Genomic DNA, 19383 nt, shown 5'->3' on the forward strand with positions numbered 1-19383 from the left:
AAAACTACGGTCTCTATAAGCCCAAGAAATAAAATTAGAAGATCGGTCTATATGGGGGCTATACCAAAACATGGAGCGATACTCACCATTTTTGGCACACCTCTTTATAGTTCTAAAATACCTTTAGATTTCCAATTTCAGGCAAATTAGATAAAAACTACGGTTTCTATAAGCCCAGAACCCCAAATCGGGAGGTAAGTTTATATGGGGACTATATCAAAACCTGGACCGATATAGCTCATCTTCGAACTTGACCTGGCTGTATTTTGTTAATGTCCAATTAAAACTATGATATATACTACCATTTTCATGATTGAAGTAGAGCTGGAAAACTAGTCGCACCATTCGATATTTTTGATAGTTTCAATAAAAAAAATCGATAGTATCGATACTATCGGATTTTGTGAAATAACTAATTATTTCCGATCTTTTTCATTGAACAAAAGTATGATTATATTTCTTGTGCAATTGAAACTCACATTTCATTGAGTTTAGATTATTCAAATCGAATAAGCCAAAACAACGAAAAACCTACTTCGAGTGGTAATTACTAAGGTCAATTGAGAACATTGACATTATTTGATTTCAAACAAGTCCTTCTTTTTGAAATGGTGGATCCAGTTTTGCTGAACATCCGTCCAGACTCCGTGGATACTGGAAAAAAACGTTAGGCACAAGATTTTTCACCGGCATCCCGATGAAAATCATTGCAAAATTTATCACCATGGACTGAATAGTATATGTGATCCTGAAATAAATCGGATTGCCACTTTAGCCACTAAATTTGAGTTTTTTAATTGATGTTATGTTAACTTGAGCTTCGCGGTGTTTATTGTATGGAAAACCACTATTTGATACAAAATAAGAGAAGAGGAAATTCAAAGTCGTCAGCTAAAGGAAAAAAAGAATTTGTTTTTAAAAGAATAAATCTTTAGACATTAAAAAAACAACATTAAAATTTTTGGTTTATTTTTACCTACGTACTAAAGCATCGCCGACATTTTTTAGTGATTTTTTTTTCGATAGTATCGCTATCGGAAAATAAATATCGATAGTACCTTTAAAAAAAACTTTTGACAGTTTTACAGCTCTCGATTGAAGACATTTCAATTAAAAAATTAACTGTTCTGTGTTTTTTTGTTCCTTCAAATAACACAACGGAACGAACAATGGTTCTGTTGATTAAGAGCTGAAAATGGGTTTTAAGGTCATTTGGGACGCTGAATCCAAATCTTGGCTTTTTTCTATCACCTCGACTTTTCGATATATACCGTTATGTTCAAAATTAAGACACTTCCGCTACATATATTGGAATAACATGAAAACGGTTCACCATTTTAAAAAATAAAAAAATCTAAAACTCCCAAACAATATTCTCTTTAAGCCGTGCTTAACATACATTGTTTTTCTATTTTCCAAGTTGTTTTAGAGATATTTTTAACAAAAATATCTTTTTTTTCTTTCTTTAAAAATTCCTAAAAAATAAAAAAGTTCAAGAAACTGTTTATTCTTGGTTTTTCACAAACTATTAAAATGGCTCTCCTAATAATAGTGATGGCAAAATACTTTCGAAAATGTTTGGTACATTTCCCTAACTGCGTTTGGTGATTGTTATAGTGTCACCTAGGACTATTGTTACGATGGAAATAAAATAGAACTTTTAAATGAATGAATTAAATTAAATGTTTTGTGGTACATCAAAAGGAGAATATGAAACCTCTTGTGCTTGCATTTAACCGAGTAGTTCGTTATCTGTATTCTCGCAGACGTTTTGATCATTTGTCTTCGTTTGTTAAGCAGTTTCTGGTGTTTTCATTCTGGCGTTATATTGTTCGATAATACTTTATGAGGCTACAATAGCCTTGTTTTTTGATACATTTAATTGTACCCGATATCGCAGAGCGACTCAACTCATAGTTTTGAATGCTAGAGGTTGGCTACATGAATAAATCACTTCAAACTTGCACACATTTCAACAATGCGAATGCGAAACTTCTTGAATGCGAAAACTTCTTGAAACAAATTGATTCAATACTTTCGTGAGTCATAATCGAGCAGTTGCTCAATTTTAAATAATGGACCTCAGTTGCTAAAGCTTCCCTCTATTATCCACATGCTCATCTTATATTTACTATAAATGTTAGTATAGATTATGGATAAATAATGGATGTTTACATTGGGAACTTTGTCATTTTGTGTACATAATTTTTAGCTAATATTCAAAATATTTGTTAAGTTGTTTTATTGTTCGTATAGTCTAACGAAGTACTCCTCTAAGCTTATAAACGAAGGTTATCTTTGTATGTGTCTTGATTAATTGTACATTTTTTGAATTATTGCATAACTTATTTTTTTATATTTTTATTTAATATTTTCCTTTTACAAACCTTATATAGTTTTATATACGATTATTGTATGAAATTCTAGAGAGTAGCACATTGCAATTACATTATTTGGCCAAAAAGGCCTAGAGTAACGTGCTGTAAATGAATAAATAAATAAATGCCAACAAATGTTAGCAAGAAATTGTCTCCAAATCCACATAATCTCAGCAGGGATTGCAAATTATTTATGCTATGCACTCTACTGAGCACAGCTTGCTTATTTGTTTGAATTCAAGCTGAATGAGATTAATTCTCAAATGGTGTAAATGACACAATGTGAACTATCTTGTATTTTCTAATGAAACGTACTAACGTAACGTACTCAACGGATGTCGATTTCGAGTCAGCTGTTCTGGCATTTCTCTTTGACGTTTATCCAAACGACCAAGTGATAGAATGTGACAAAAGAAAACGTCAAATTGCGACATTCAATAAGAATGTTATTTGAAAAGCTATAGGGAGCTACTGAACACAAGACCTCAGCGAATCTTTATTGTCGTTAACTATTGGAATTTACTTAAATTTTTTACTTAAACTCTTGGAAATATTAAGAGTCCTCAGCAAGGTTAACAGCCAGTGAATCTTTTGTGCAAGATTCCCAGCTTTAAATTGAGTTTTCGCATCAACTCGTGCCTGTGAACACCCACAACACGGTCTTCGCTTGAAGCGGTGGGGACGGAAAACAACCAACCAACCAGAAACACATTTAGCACACACCGCCGCCGGACAAGTGACGGTGTATAGCAAGCAAACGAGCGCCTAAGGATCTAGCTTAGCACCAAACACCAGCGTTATCCAAAGGATAAAAAGCCCCGTGTAATCAATTGCTTTGGCGGAAGAAACTCTAAGTGGAAACCAACAAAACACCAACGACAACTAATCGTATAATGGATAAAGTGTCAGTGAAACAAAATGAAAAGTAAGTGGAACATTAGCAGCAGCTGGTATTGATGGCCACCGGGCAATCCAATGGTCTATGGACATACGGCATGTCATTCTGCCTCTTGGGTTGTTGGGCAAAACGCCAAGTTCACTGCATATAGGTCCCCTGTTCAGATTGCTAACGATCGTAGGTTCTTTTGGTTCTTGTTTCGCTCTCTTCTGTGTGTTATTTTTTTGCCTAGTATGTTAGGTTATGTTAACTCTGTGTGAAGTGAATGAATGTGCGTGTGTTTGTGTACGCAAGTGTTGATATTGAATTTAGGTTTACGTCTACACCAAACTATAGTGGAAGACATGGAGCATGGTACTATGTAAAATGTGAATCTATGTCCTATCAGAATCTTGTGTGAGGATACAAAAAAAAACGTTTTCATGCTTCTCCAAGTGGAACAACACCAACAACAAAAGTGTTAATGCAATATGCAATGCATAAACTTGTCCCATTCAAACCTGTTGAATAACGTGATCCACCCAGGTTGTATATAGATTGTGAATCGTGAAGTTATTTTCAGAAGGATTTCTCTAGATTAATGTGTGTGTGTGTGTGTGTTATACTATCCCATAAACATAGATTTTCTAGTTAGGATAGGACAGTACATTGTTGTTATTATTGTCTGCTTTCCAATTAGACGATAGTTTGAATGGATCTGAATCTCAAAATCGAACAAGAAAAAAATACATCGAAGTTAGTTCGCATCACCAAGATACTTGTGCCCATAAGCAAGACAAACAAAACATGTTTTACAAATTACAAAGTATCTTTTTGAATAAATTATTTTTTTGATTTTATTCAAATGATTTAAAATTTTGGGTTTAGCATTTATAAAACACAGGTCAGTTTTTTTAGTTTTAAATAGCATGATTATATTCTATACCAGCCATTTCGTAGTAATTGCACTATCAAATTGCTATATTAGATTGATTCCTGAGGACTAAGAAATTATGTTCCAACATTGATTTCAAGCATAAATCTGCAAATCAAATTAAAGAACCCGGAAGTAAACTAAATAATATTTAAACCGTATGGGATGAGATATTCTCTTCCAAGACGCTCCGTAATGCAAATTTGGATATCAGTTTATATGGTAGCTATACTACCATCATGTACCACATTTCAACCGGAAGGCGATGCAATACCAACCGACCTATATCAATAACAACTACTTATATTAAGTTTCAAATAAATAGCGTGTTTCGTTCGGAAGTTAGAATTATTTCCACAAAGCGACAGACGGATGGACCTCGTTAGCTCGAATTTCACTACGATTGTGTTACAATGGCAAAATTAGTATACCCCCATCCTATGGTGGAGGATATAAAAAGTCGTCAATCGAATTCGAGTGATTTTGCGATTGTCTATTTCGTTCGTTTCATTTGTATGACATTTCATTGATTTTTAAAAGTGAGTAGTATAAAAACTTTGTCCTAGAAATTTTAAAAATGATTCTACTTTGTTCTTCATGCATTTTGTTAAGGGTTGACTTCTACTCGACAGCAAAATATGAAGTGACTTGCCATTCGAAATTATGGTTCAAACGTGGACTCGGACAACAAAACAGGGACATTTTCCAACTTCTTAGTAATTTTGAGCATTTCCCTCTTGTTAGGTTGGACATTATGGCTGTGCTTTATTTCAGGCTCAGTCCATTGTTATACCACAGTTGGTGAATGTGTGCCGCCCTATTCTATGTTTAGCTCAATGCCAACGGATCTCCTTTTTATAACCAAGTCCGTACGACGTTTCACATTACAGTGAAACTTTGGTTTATAGTAGAGGTGTTCGCGTGACACGAAATTCTCGTGACACACGTGAGTCGTGAACAAAATCCAAAGCAACTCTCGTGAATGGGACTAAAATAAATAAGTCGTGCGTGCATACTCACGCAGCAATGAGAAATAAAATCGGTTCGTGAATGTGAGTGAATAAAATTTCGGAAAAATCACGCTCACGAAAAAATCAAGATCTAATTCATACCCGTACCTTAAATGAAATTAATTTAGCTCTCGAATAGAGGTGCGCACGTGACACGAAATTGTCGTGACTCACGAAAATTTTCGTGATTCGTGCGTGAGTCGTGAGTCACGCTCATGACAACAGCGTGAGAGTGATTAACAAACCAAAATGTCGTGCGTGAGCGTGAGTCACGAAAATAATATCTTCATGAGTGTGCGTGAGTAACGAATTACACTCACGAAAATATTCCTGCTCACCAACATAAAACGATTAAGAGTTAAATTCAATTACAATTTTAGTGACACCTGGGATGTTAGGAATTTAAAAACACTCTCGATTTTAATAATGCTCATGTTTTCAGACACTTCGGTAAGGTAAATTAATCATAAAATTATTCGTGAGTCACAACGTTTTCGTGCGTGAGAATGCGTGAGTACAAATTTTCTTTTCGTGAGAGTGCGTGAGCGTGAGTCCTACCAAAAAATATCGTGCGTGAGTGTGCGTGAGTATGATTTTTCAGTCGTGAGTGTGCGTGAGCGTGAGTAAACTATTACTCACGTGCACACCTCTACTCTCGAACTATATTCTATTTTTGAATTTTGTTACCTTTGCTGATTTCCTTTTGGAAAATGTGAGTCTCGTGAATTTGTCGTTAATCACGTGAATTGTCGTGAATCGTGCGTGAGCGTAAGTCTTTAAAAGTAGTTCGAGCGTGAGCGTGCGTGAGTACTGGTTTCGTGAATGTGCGTGAGTGGGATTGGATACCACACGTATCGTGCGTGAGCGTGAGTGAATAAACGGTTTGCTTCGTGAATGTGCGTGAGTGTGAGTGAATTTTCAGTCACACACCTCTAATTTATAGTAAAGCGAAAAAACTAAACTTCTCCGATTTACATGAAATTTACAGAGGACGTGGAGGAGGTTATGACATTAATGTGAGTTACTTAACTTCTTGATATTTGCACAGTTATCCTACTTTCTTGATATATTCATGTAAGTTTGAGGTTGACTTCTAGATAAAATCCTCTACTGTACTTTTCGATAATTGGTCAGAGAGAAGATCTCACCTTTGGCCAAATTTATTTTACAGTAAAGCGAAAAAACTAAAATTATCTGATTTACTTGACATTTACAGTGGTCATAGGAAGAGGTTATTAGTATTTGGCATCTTCGTTTTGGTATGTAGTCGGGGAGTAGAACCTCCTCTTTGCCGGAAAAAATTGACATAAGATCTCTAATTTCGTTGAAATATTCTGGGAAGGATAAAAGGTAGCCTCTGGACAGACATTATCTACGAAATCCGCTACTACATTTTTCAACAATAGATCAAGTAGTGGAATTCCCCCTCCCAATTTTCGTTATAATCTGTAATTTCCGAATTTCTTGAACATTGCAGGGAAGATGGCGATGAGCTCTAAATGGCAACTTAATTTTTTTATTAGCACAAATTTTACATGAGTTTGAGTAGTCGGTATGTTGTGGGGAGCGGTACCTCCTCTTGACCTCGCTTAGATTCACTCATTCATTAATTTTTTATTTAATAGTAAGATTATTCAATTTTCTTTCTTATCTTCCTAAAGGTATTACACAGAAGTGGCTTAACCTTATATCTAGAATATTAGAATTGTCGTAAAATACATCAATATTTTTTAATTTTGTTTTTACCGCGCTTAGATTTTGCAGGAAATGTAAAGGATTTATAAATAGTTTGTGTTTCGAAAAATATTTTTTTGGGTGAATCTCCCTTCCAGATGTTAGGTTAGGTATAGTGGCAGCCCGATATTTCAGGCTGACATACACTATATACCATATACCATTGTGATACCACAGTGGTGAACTTCTCTCTTATCACTGAGTGCTGTTTGATTCTATGTTAAGCTCAATGACAAGGGACCTCCTTTTTATAGCCGAGTCCAAACGGCGTTCCACATTGCATTGAAACCACTTAGAGAAGCTTTGAAACACTCAGAAATGTCACCAACATTATTGAGGTGGAATAATCCACCGCTGAAAAACTTTTTGGCGTTTGCTAACCATTTGACCACGGTGGCTCCCTTCCAGATGTTCATTCATCATTTAGTTTCATTTTTATTTCGGACACAGTTACAGATCATTTGGCCTTTTTCGGAAAGACTAATATTCTGCGAAGAATATGGTCGACTTATATAGCGGAAAGTATTTCTTAATATTTAGGTCGCGGTAAGAGAGGCATCGCAGCAAGGCGCAGCGAAACGGAGCGAAATTTTCAATTTTGAAAACGTCTATTTTTCTACTTTTCGATTCTTCGGAAAGTTGAAGAATCGACTTAATTCTTAAGTATCTAAGTAGCAAACAGTGATTTTTAGTGTATCTAAGATTATTTTCCATCAAGTTCTGTTTAGAGTCTAAGAGAACTCCCAAGTATCTTGCTGAGACTCATCTTTGTCTCTTAGGTTAGGTTATGTGGCAGCCCGATGTATCAGGCTCACTTAGACTATTCAGTCCATTGTGATACCACAGTGGTGAACTTCTCTCTTATCACTGAGTGCTGCCCGATTCCATGTTAAGCTCAATGACAAGGGACCTCCTTTTTATAGCCGAGTCCGAACGGCGTTCCACATTCCAGTGAAACCACTTAGAGAAGCTTTGAAACCCTCAGAAATGTCACCAGCATTACTGAGGTGGGATGATCCACCGCTGAAAAACTTTTTGGTATTCGGTCGAGGCAGGAATCGAACCCACGACCTTGTGTATGCAAGGCGGGCATGCTAACCATTGCACCACGGTGGCTCCCATCTTTGTCTCTTGAAAATCGTTTACTATCTATAGCCGTAGCAAAGGTGATATCGCACCGCCTTGTTGCAATCGCCTTGTGGTCTTAGCTTTTCTTATGGAGTTGGCCAGTTCAACCTCTATGTTTCTATGAAATAACATTACCTCGATCCACTTTATAATAAACGCCAACGCCAGTACTGCCCAATCAATGCTTGTACTATTAAAGGCACATTCAATATCCAAAAACGCCACCAGTGTATATCCATCGTTGTTGTAGATTTCACTACTGAGTGCAGAGCAGAGTCCACAGATTTCCCCTTTAAGTAACTGTGGTGAAACTTCAAATTGATAAATTGGATAAATGTGGAGTTTGACCACCACATCCTGATTTTGAAAAAGTTTCCTCTATGACGTCGTATGTGTGTGATTAATTCTTATGTAAGAAGGCTGAACCCCCAAGATTTTTGATTTTTATATATTACCTCAAAAGAACTTCTTTAAACAATCAAAATAGAGTAAAGTATAATTTTCTTTAACACTACTCGACAATAAAAGACAAAATATGAGATAGGTTTCCTCAGGATTATGTTTTGGAATCTCTTGAAATTTGTCTATTTTATAGAGTTCTCATTCCCATTAATTTCAATCTCCCATTTGTTTGCATTTCAGTTCAAAATTGCCATCTACAGCTTCTGCGACGAAAACAAAAAAGCAGAAGCAAAATAAGCAGGAGCAAAAGCAGCAACAGCAAAAGGAGCTACAGCAGCAACAACAAAAGCAAAAACAATTGCAGCCACAACAACAGCCTCAACCCAAAGCCAACAATCAGCAACAACAGAAGCAAAAGGAAAAAGAAAAACAGCAGCAACAGCTCCAGCAGCAAAAGTCTAAAGACCAGCAAAAGCAAAAGGAGCAACCGGCTCAAAAACCTAGTAAAAAACAGCAAAAGAAACAGCAAAAACTTTTACAATTGGAGCAAAATGGCCAAACGGATGATTACGACCTATCCGAGTTGGAGACGCAATCGCAAAATCAACTCTCCAATTCGCCTTCGCAAAACGATTTGGGCGATTCCTTTTTGCAAAATGATGACGACCTAACCGATTCATCGTCACACATGCATTTTGGCCATCAGCAACACTCTCTCCATGAATTGCAGGGTTTACCACCTCTTTCTCAGTATGAGTTACCGGAGGGTATGTCTACAAAGGCTCCATCATTTTGGCAATACGAATTGCCTAGGGAACAATCGTTTTGGCAATATAAACGGACTGAGGCCATAACATCGCAGCAAGGGCCTAGCAAGCCTCTTGTTCAACCGCCTGCCCATTATGAGCAACCATTGGAGCCCTCATTGGCTTTTCCCGAATTGCCCAAGGCCCAAATTGCGCAGGTACCAAAGGTACCTTCGGTTTGGCAATATGGTTTGCCAATTGCGGCCCATGAGCAACCGAAACCTACGCCACCACCACCAACTCAAGATGAATTTCCCAGTATTCTGCCACAGCATGTTCTTGATGAATTGGCCAAGGAGCAGTCGAATAATTTGCCCAAAGTATCTGCTGTATTGAAGCAACAATTGAAGCCTAAAGAACAGGGGCAGCAACTGCAACAGCAGCAGCTACAGAAACAGCAAAAGGAACTTCAGCAACAAAAGGAGCTGCAACAACAACAACAACAAAAGGAGCTTCAACAGCAACAACAACAGAAGCTTCAAAAGCAACAACAGCAGCAGCAGCAACAACAAGAAATGCAACAACAACAACAACAATCGAAACAGAAAGCAAACAAAAAACAGCAGAAACAACAAAAATCCCAATCACAAAAATCCGAACAGTCCCAGCAACAACAAGAGCAACCACAACCAACCAAACAGGAGCAACAACAGTCGCAACCTCCTGATCAAAATGAAACTAAAGATGGAGATATTGAATCTATGGAGCAGAAACTTCGCAATCATGAGGATCACATGAGCTCGCAATCACCACCAAGCACCGAATTTTCAGAATCATCAACACAAAATGACCATTTGGAAAATTCCATGACAAATTCGACAGCACACAATCAAATGCCAACGGAACCACAACAAAGTGATCTGCACCATAGACCAGAAGCTACTGAAAATGATTTGGCCCATATGATTCAGCAACGTCAAAACGAAATGCCACAAATGTCATCGCCCTATGGAATACCGCCTTCACATCCTCTTTATGAGCTGCAATTTGAGCAATCGAAAATTATTCCACCCCAACTACAAGCTCCCAATCAACAGGGGCCACAGTCAATGTACGAAGTACTCAGACCTATGCCACAGCCGCAACCACCATTTGAGGTACCACGCAATCCTTCAGTATGGCAATATGAAATGTCTGAAGGAAACCTTCCATCACATTATCAGCTGCCCAAGGGAGGACCCTCGTTGACGCAATTTGAACAAGTACCTCGGCCACCACAATCTGTTTGGCAATATGATTTGCCTAAGGCTCCATCTCGGTCATTATACGATATGCCAGAATCGCCATTATCTCAGTACGAGCTGCCCAGGGCCCCTTCACAGCCACTACCATTTGATCTACAGGATCCCAGCTCCCAATATGATCTACCCAAGATACCCTCTCGTTCTCTCTATGAAATGGCTAATGCCTCATTGATGTATCGCTATGAAATGCAAAAGGCTGCCGCTTTGGCCCATAATGATATGTCCAAGATGCCACCTCCACCTCCGCAGTCATCAATACAAAATGAATTACCAAAGGTCCCACCGCGATCTTTGTACGATATGGCGGATACATCACCCCAATCACCCTATGATCTACCACCATCGCCATCACGCTCCCAATATGAATTGGCCAAAGCAACACTACAAGCCCAATTGCTGTTACGTGAAGCTTCCACTTTGTCTCAACAGGACTTGCAGAAATTACCGCCTCAGACTATATATGAACTCCAGAGGGCTTTGTTGCTAACACAATACAGTGAGATGACACAAGCTCAACTTGCGGCTCAAGTTCAACAGATGTCACAGGCCCAGCAATTGTCTCAAGTTCAACAAATGTCGCAAGCCCAGCAATTGTCACAGGCTCAACAAATGGCTCAGATCCAGCAAATGAGTCAGGCTCAGCAGTTGTCTCAATTCCAAATGCAAAATGCATCGACAAGGGCGTTGTTTGAACATCACCAACAACAACAACAGCAACAGCAGCAGCAACAACACCAAGCTCAAGCTGCCCAAAAGGGACCATCGCTTGTGCCATACGAATTGACAGAACCATCACAGCAGCAAAATCAGGCGCAACAATATCAATTGCAGAAAACCCCATCTCTCTCGCAATTCGAAGTACCAAAATCTTCGTCGTCACCACAATTCGATTTGTCTAAAACATCATCGTTGTCGCAATTTGAGATGCCCAAACCAGCCACTAGTCCCCCTACACAATATGACATTTCGAAGTCTTCGTCTTTGTCGCAATTAGAGCCACCGACATCAACCACACCTCCACAATATGATCAACCTAAAGCATCTCCCCAATCGCCATTTGAATTGGCCGATTCGCCATCACAGCCACCAACGCAAAATGATCAGCCCACAAAGTCCGAGTCGCCCACTCAAGACGAGGAACCAAAAACACCATCGCGAACTCGCGAAAATGACACGATAAAATCCAGCTCTCCCTCTCAATTCGAATTGCAAAAGGCCGCCTCGTCCCGTTTACTATACGAGCTACCCAAGGGCCCATCTCGTTTGCTATACGAATTACCAAAAGCTCCCTCGAATACCACAAAGAGTGCAGAGAAATATGACAGTTCGGAGAAACGGGAAAATCACATCAAATCGGAGAATAGCGCAGAGAAACATGATCGATGGGAAAGAGCTATGGATCGTTTCGACAAGAGTTTCGAAAAGAACGATCGTTTCTTTGATAGGAATGAGCGATGGGAGCGTAGCGATAGCAGATTTGATAAAAGCGATCGTTTCTACGATAGATCTGAGAAATGGGAAAGAGGTGAGACCTCTTTCAATAGAAGCGACAGTAGATTTGATAAAAGCGACAGATTCGAAAGAAGCGATAGTCGTTACGATAGAAGTGATAGATTTGGTATACGTGACGAGCGATTCGATAGAAACGAAAAACTCGAAAGAAGTGAACGCTTCGATAGAAGCGATCGTTTCGATAAAACGGACCGTTTTGAGCGTAATGAGCGTTGGGAGAAAAATGAGAGAAATTTTGATTTTCAAACGAGACAATTTAATATTTATCGCTCGTTCTTGGCCAAAAAGGATGAAATGGGATTGTCATCATCGAAAAATAATACTTCATTGGAAACATCTGTTTCGGAAGGTACCAAAATAACACCTCGACCAGCTAGGTAAGTATTGAAATGCCTTTTTCATGTTTTATTTTATTTTGCGATTAGTAGTAGCTAAGCTAAGGTATAAAACAGACAGAGCCGTCCTTAAACCCTAAATATCATTGCTGTAGCTATGGGATTGTAGGAATTCCACCACCAATTATTTATTTTATAGAATTCTTATCGTCTTTAGAAATTATCATTTATAGATAGTGTCGAATAGCCTTTCAATACCAATTACAACCTAAAACCATTATATGATCCGACTAAACTAACATTGATCTCCATGAAAATATGTCAACCGCATATATTCGTCCGAAACCCTCCATTATGAACTGAACGATTTTCAATCTTAATAGAGCTTTGTACAGTTTTTTTTTTCTATACCCATCACCATAGATAATTTGGCCATTCCATTTGTAGTACATTGAAATATCGATTTCCAACTATATAAAGTATATATACTCAGGGACAAAAACGATATAACGATGTCCGTCTGTCTGTTGGTGCCATAGCCCTAAAAATTGGCATAGATTCGTTTTATGTCTGCAAGCAGGACAAGTTCAAAGATGGACTATATAGGCTCAGGTTTCGAATAGCCCCCATATAAACTGCCTGGCTTCTTGCCATCTAAAGGCCGCAATTTTTATCCAGTTTGCCTTTGTCTAAATTTTGGTATAGCCCCCAAATACACACAAATTTTTTTTCTGATTCAATCACGAAGTCAATTGATCCAATTAATTGAAATGTCTTCAATCGCGAAAATGGTAGTATCAATCACAGTTGATTAAAAAATTAATTGATTTCATTAGCAAATTTCAATTAATTTTTCAATTGATTCAATTAAAAATTTACTTGATTTTGATTGCAAAACTCAATTATTTTTTCATTATTTTTTCATTTACCTTTGTAACTGACTTAGCTCCGTTAGGCTTTAACTGCCAGTTAACAGAAAATAAAGTGTCAATATCTTCTCTCAGGTTAGGCTAGAAGAACTTCTCTCTTAACACTGAGTACTGCCCGATTCTATTTTAAGTTCAACGAGCCATCGTGGTGCAATGGTTAGTATGCCCGCCTTGTACAAGGTCGTGGGTTCGATTCCTGCTTCGACATGCTTCAGCTGTGGATTATCCCACCTCAATAATGCTGGTGATATTTCTGAGGGTTTCAAAGCTTGTCTAAGTGGTTTCACTGCAATGTGGAACGCCGTTCGGACTCGGCTATAAAAAGGAGGTCCCTTGTCATTGAGCTTAACATGGAATCGGGCAGCACTCAGTGATAAGAGAGAAGTTGACCAATGTGGTATCACAATGGACTGAATAGTCTAAGTGAGCATGATACATCGGGCTGCCACCTAACCTAAGTTCAATGACAAGGGACCTCCTTTTTATAGCCGAGTCCGAACGGCGTTCGGACCCACGGTGACTCTCAGGTTAACTTTAACTGAAAAAATTTCAGCAGATAAGTTCTTAACTGTCATAGGGAATATATAGGCAAGGTGACAGATATGTTAGTTAACGTAGCACAAACGGAACTTCATGTAAATGGGGGTTAGTGTTTTTAGATTGATTAAAAAATTGATTGTTTGAAATAAATGTTTTGCTAACAAGTTTAAAAAAATTCCATCATTTTTTAATTGGTTTGGACTGATTTAGTTTGATTAAAAAGTTAATTGTATCAATTAATTTTTTCTGTAAAAATTTTAAAATTTTCAATAATTGACTTAATTAACTTAATGTTTCTGTCTTGATTAAAAAGTTAATTGTATCAATAAAATTATTATTTGAAAAAAATTCCAACTTCAATTAACTTTTTAATTGGAAATATTTTGGTGATATTTTTTCTGTGTATAGATCGACATTTTTATTATTTTATTTATTTACACCGATTTGCCTGAAATTTGAAGTGCAAAGGTATTTTAGGTCCACAAATAGGTGGATCAATTCATGTTTTGTTTGTTATAGCCCCCATATAGACCAATATCCAGATTTTAATTCTTGGGCTTCTAGGCACCGCAATTTTTATTCGCTTTTCTTAAAATTCGAAATCTTGAGGAATTTGGTTTATATCGGGAAATATTTTTTTGAATAACCCCCAAAAATATAGTATATGTGGAGAACCCCGGGAATCGAAATCCTATTCCCATAACCGGACCACAACATAATCCCGCAGGCAGAAGTGCATGCAATAATGGAATGTATTAAATGACTCGGACATAACACAAGGCCACAGAACAGATTTCACAGATTGTCGGAGTGAAATATAGGCAATACCAGACATTACGGCTTTATCGCGAACCGTATTGGAATGTAAAAGCATGCTCAACGAATACTGAGAATACGGCAGGATCCATATGGGTGCCGGAATAAGACGATACGTAAATGTACATGAACTGGTGATAGGAGCTATTTTGCAGTTTTCGATTTCTATAGAAAATGTTATAATTTTTTTTTCTATAGAATATTTTGTCAACATTTTGTTCTTAGTAATTTTATTCTTAGAGAAAATTTTGTCAAAATTTTATTTCTTTTTAATTTTTATGTATCATGAGAAAAACTTCGACCAATAAAGACAATTTTAATTATAATTGTCCACTGAAGTGAAATAAAAAAAATTTCGATAGAAAATTTTGTTAAAATTTTATTTCTATACAAAATTGTGAAGTACCTCTTAGGTGGAGAGGAATATTTTGCAAAATCTACCAATAACTACACAAGGAAAGTATGACGACACTCAGGAAGGCCTAGAATTGAGAGCACATCTGTGCCGATTAGGAACAGCAGAGGATGGCGTGTTTTGATGGGACCTTGGAACATTATTTTTGCCACTACTCTGCCTTTACTAGGCAAAGAGTTAACCATATCGTTGAAGAGGTGATTCAGGAAACGTACTGCAAACGAGTTTGGGAATTCTTTAGAGACACAGAGTTCGTAGAATATGAGAGAAAGTTAGAGCGCACAATCTGAATACTGACTAGGGCTATATCAGCTAACATGAGACAGGGCAACCTGAACCTACACTAACCTATCCTAACACATTTAATTTTTCATAAGTTAGGATTCATTTTCACACAGACATTAAAATCAAGTGAAAATGACCTAATTTTCCTTAGAGGTCGATTTTCATGCTTCAGTTACATTTTGTTTGGGCTCATATTCATGGGGCTAAATTTCCCACCAGTTAGAGTTTCACACATGCATTTAAATTCAAAGTGAGAATGAGCCCTAGGTTTAGATAAGGTTAGGTGGCAGGCTTACTTAGACTATTGTGAACTTCTCGCTTCCCGATTCTATTTTATGTTAAGCTCAATGACAAGAGACCTCCTTTTTATAGCCGAGTCCAAATTGCAGTGAAACCACTTATAGAAGCTTTGAAACACTCAGAAATGTCACCAGTATTACTGAGGTGGGGTAATCTACCGCTGAAAAACTTTTTGGTGTATGGTCGAAACTGGGTTTGAACCCACGACCCTGTGCATGCAAGGCGGGCATGCTAACCATTCCTTCGATTTTCATGGATCAGTTACATTTCGTTTAGGTTCGTTTTCATGGACTCATATTCATCATGAATGTCGCCCCACTTTTGGTTTTCATTTGGGTTTTGGAGCTCATGAGACAGGGCAACCTGAATCTACTTTTCAACCTAAACTAACCTATCCTAACACATTTAATTTTCCATAAGTTAGGATTAATTTTCACACAGACGGTTAAATCAAGTGAAAATGACCTAATTTTCCTTAGGGGTCGATTTTCATGCTTCAGTTACATTTTGTTTGGGCTCATATTCATGGGGCTAAATTTCCCACCAATTAGAGTTTCACACAGGCATTTAAATTAAAAGTGAGAATGAGGCCTAGGTTAGATTAGGTTAAGTGGCAGGCTCACTTAGACTATTGTGAACTTCTCGCTTATCACTGAGTGCTGCCCGATTCTATTTTATGTTAAGCTCAATGACAAGGGACCTCCTTTTTATAGCCGAGTTCAAATTGCAGTGAAACCACTTATAGAAGCTTTGAAACACTCAGAAATGTCACCAGCATTACTGAGGTGGGATAATCTACCGCTGAAAAACTTTTTGGTGTATGGTCGAAACTGGGCTTGAACCCACGACCCTGTGTATGCAAGGTGGGCATGCTAACCATTCCTTCGATTTTCATGGCTCAGTTACATTTCGTTTAGGTTCGTTTTCATGGACTCATATTCATCATGAATGTCGCCCAACTTTTGGTTTTCATTTGGGTTTTGGAGCTCATGAGACAGGGCAACCTGAATCTACTTTTCAACCTAAACTAACCTATCCTAACACATTTAATTTTCCATAAGTTAGGATTAATTTTCACACAGACGGTTGAATCAAGTGAAAATGACCTAATTTTCCTTAGGGGTCGATTTTCATGCTTCAGTTACATTTTGTTTGGGCTCATATTCATGGGGCTAAATTTCCCACCAATTAGAGTTTCACACAGGCATTTAAATTAAAAGTGAGAATGAGGCCTAGGTTAGATTAGGTTAAGTGGCAGGCTCACTTAGACTATTGTGAACTTCTCGCTTATCACTGAGTGCTGCCCAATTCTATTTTATGTTAAGCTCAATGACAAGGGACGTCCTTTTTATAGCCGAGTTCAAATTGCAGTGAAACCACTTATAGAAGCTTTGAAACACTCAGAAATGTCACCAGCATTACTGAGGTGGGATAATCTACCGCTGAAAACCTTGCAAGGCGGGCATGCTAACCATTGCACCACGGTGGCTCCCTTCGATTTTCATGGCTCAGTTATATTTCGTTTAGGTTCGTTTTCATGGGCTCATATTCATCATGAATGTCGCCCCACTTTTGGTTTTCATTTGGGTTTTGGAGCTCATTTTCCTGGCCCATTTTCCTACCGCTACAAAATGGACCAATTGGCCTATTATTGGTTATAGACCATACCTCGAGATATGTTTTCTAGAGTGTTCCAGGGATTCTTATTGTGTCCTATCCCCTTTTCATTCGTAATGCGATAAAATCGACTATTGATTCTCTTTTTAAATCGAATAAAATCGACTAACCGACGTTTGTCAGAATCGACGAACTTTAACGAAAAAATTGAAAAATCACATTTGAAGGCCGGTATGCACCTCTAGCGAAAAATTTCATTCCCATAAGAAATGCATTGCTATTTATGCTAACGAAATTTTCGGTAGCGTTCAATTTCGTAAGCTGGTACGCACCTCTAATGAAAATAACAGGGTTGTCAAAAGCATATTTTGGCAGCAAACATTTAATTTATTACAATCATTGTGTGCGGAAAAGTTTTAAAAGGTCTGTAAATAATAAACAATTTATTTGAGGAATATTTGAAACATATATTAACAATTTTTAAAAGCGATTAGCTGGTTTAAAATTTGTGTACACAGCCCTGTTTTTTGTTGTAGACTTAAATAAATTTTTGATACCGCAAATTTCGCTAGAGGTGCATACCGGCCTTGAATTGAAGGAGTTGAAGGAATTGATACAATGATTGTAAGGTAGCCTCTGTATAACAAAAATAACAACAAAAACATAAAAGCAGCTCATCATAACGTCAAACTAAATGTCGGTAAAAAGTAAATAAACAAATACAAAAATGTTTGTTTTGATTTTGTGTTGCTCATGAGAAATGTTTTTTTTTTTTGGAATAGAAAAAAATTGACCATTTTCACCATTTACCCGCTTGTTACACAGACAACACTTTCGAATTTTCCGTTTCATTTCCGAATTTCAAATACAATTTAAATTTAAGACGTTAATTCCAACAACATAATTTAAAAATGTCAACAATATTTTTGACATTATGATGAGCCGTTCAAAGTCACCTGACGGAATAAGGTTACCTTATAATCATTGTATCATGGAGTAATGTAGTGTAATTTTTTTTTAAGCTAAACATTCCTCAAAACTTCGAATGTCACGTCATCAAATGTCGAATGTCGGCTGTTTCTAGGATCAAATATCCCAATATTTACATTGATGTTGTTTTTCAATAGATGCTGCATTCGGATTTCGATGAATTCAAGCCAATTCGAACCAATTAAGGCATTGTCGTTGTTTTTTTTTTCTAAGAATTATCTCCTGTTAAATATTTTAGCTGTTTTCTTATTATTCTATTGCATTTATATGTTACAGCAACTTCAGCAATTACAGACATAGTTCTGAAATATTCGAAAGTGATGAAGACGATATGGATGATTATGATGCTGATAAAATGCCACCAGTTGAAGTGGATCCCGAAGATCATCCATTGCAACATGAATACTGGCTGTGGTATTCACGTAAAGGTGCTCATCGTGCCAATGACTATGGCAAATCGTTACGTATGGTTGGTCGTTGTGCAACCATTGAGCATTGGTTGAATTTATACTGCCGTCTGAGACGCCCAACTGCTTTAAATCCTTTCCGTGAGTTGAGTCTTTTCAAGAAGGGTATACGACCCATGTGGGAAGATCCAGCTAATTCGAAAGGTGGGCAATGGTTGATACGTTTACGTAAAAACCAAATTGATCGAGCATGGGAGGACATTTGTATGGCCATGCTGGGTGAACAGTTTATGGTAGATGATGAAATATGCGGTGTGGTATTAACCACAAAAATTCCGGTAAGTCCATTTTATTCATTTTTTTTATGTATGATCGATTTTTGATGAAACACTGGTGGGCAAGAAAACCATTGGATGATAGAAAATGAGTCGTGATGATCGCCAGCAGAATACTACCAATATAAACGACGAATATAATATGGGTAAATATTTGAAATGAAAAACAATGAAAATTAAAGAAATGATATAATGAAGAAATTTTTAAAAAGTTGAGATAAACAATTTTATTGTTCATAGATGATCATCAGAATTAGTATTGCAAAAACAGCGGAAAATTCTTTTTTCCCTAAACACTGTATAACTTGGAGAGAATCATCCATAGCATATTCTCAATCATTTTTTATTCTTTAGAATAAAAAGTAACCGTCAACAAATTATAATTCCTA

The 19383-nt window shown here is 37.3% G+C and overlaps 1 protein-coding gene across 1 annotated transcript in view; it reads left to right on the top strand.

Annotated features, from left to right (window-relative positions):
* Positions 1–2816: 2816 nt before the first annotated feature.
* LOC142221722 (uncharacterized) overlaps positions 2817–19383 on the top strand; it is a 293735-nt gene continuing 277168 nt past the window's right edge. The window contains exons 1-3 of the mRNA XM_075291508.1: positions 2817–3303; positions 8704–12402; positions 18529–18997. Of these exons, the coding sequence (XP_075147623.1) occupies positions 3272–3303; positions 8704–12402; positions 18529–18997 (4200 nt within the window). The 5' untranslated portion in view covers positions 2817–3271. The remainder of the gene's footprint in view (positions 3304–8703; positions 12403–18528; positions 18998–19383) is intronic.

This window comes from Haematobia irritans, chromosome 1 (genome assembly GCF_050003625.1).
Source record: "Haematobia irritans isolate KBUSLIRL chromosome 1, ASM5000362v1, whole genome shotgun sequence".
NCBI lineage: Eukaryota > Metazoa > Arthropoda > Insecta > Diptera > Muscidae > Haematobia > Haematobia irritans.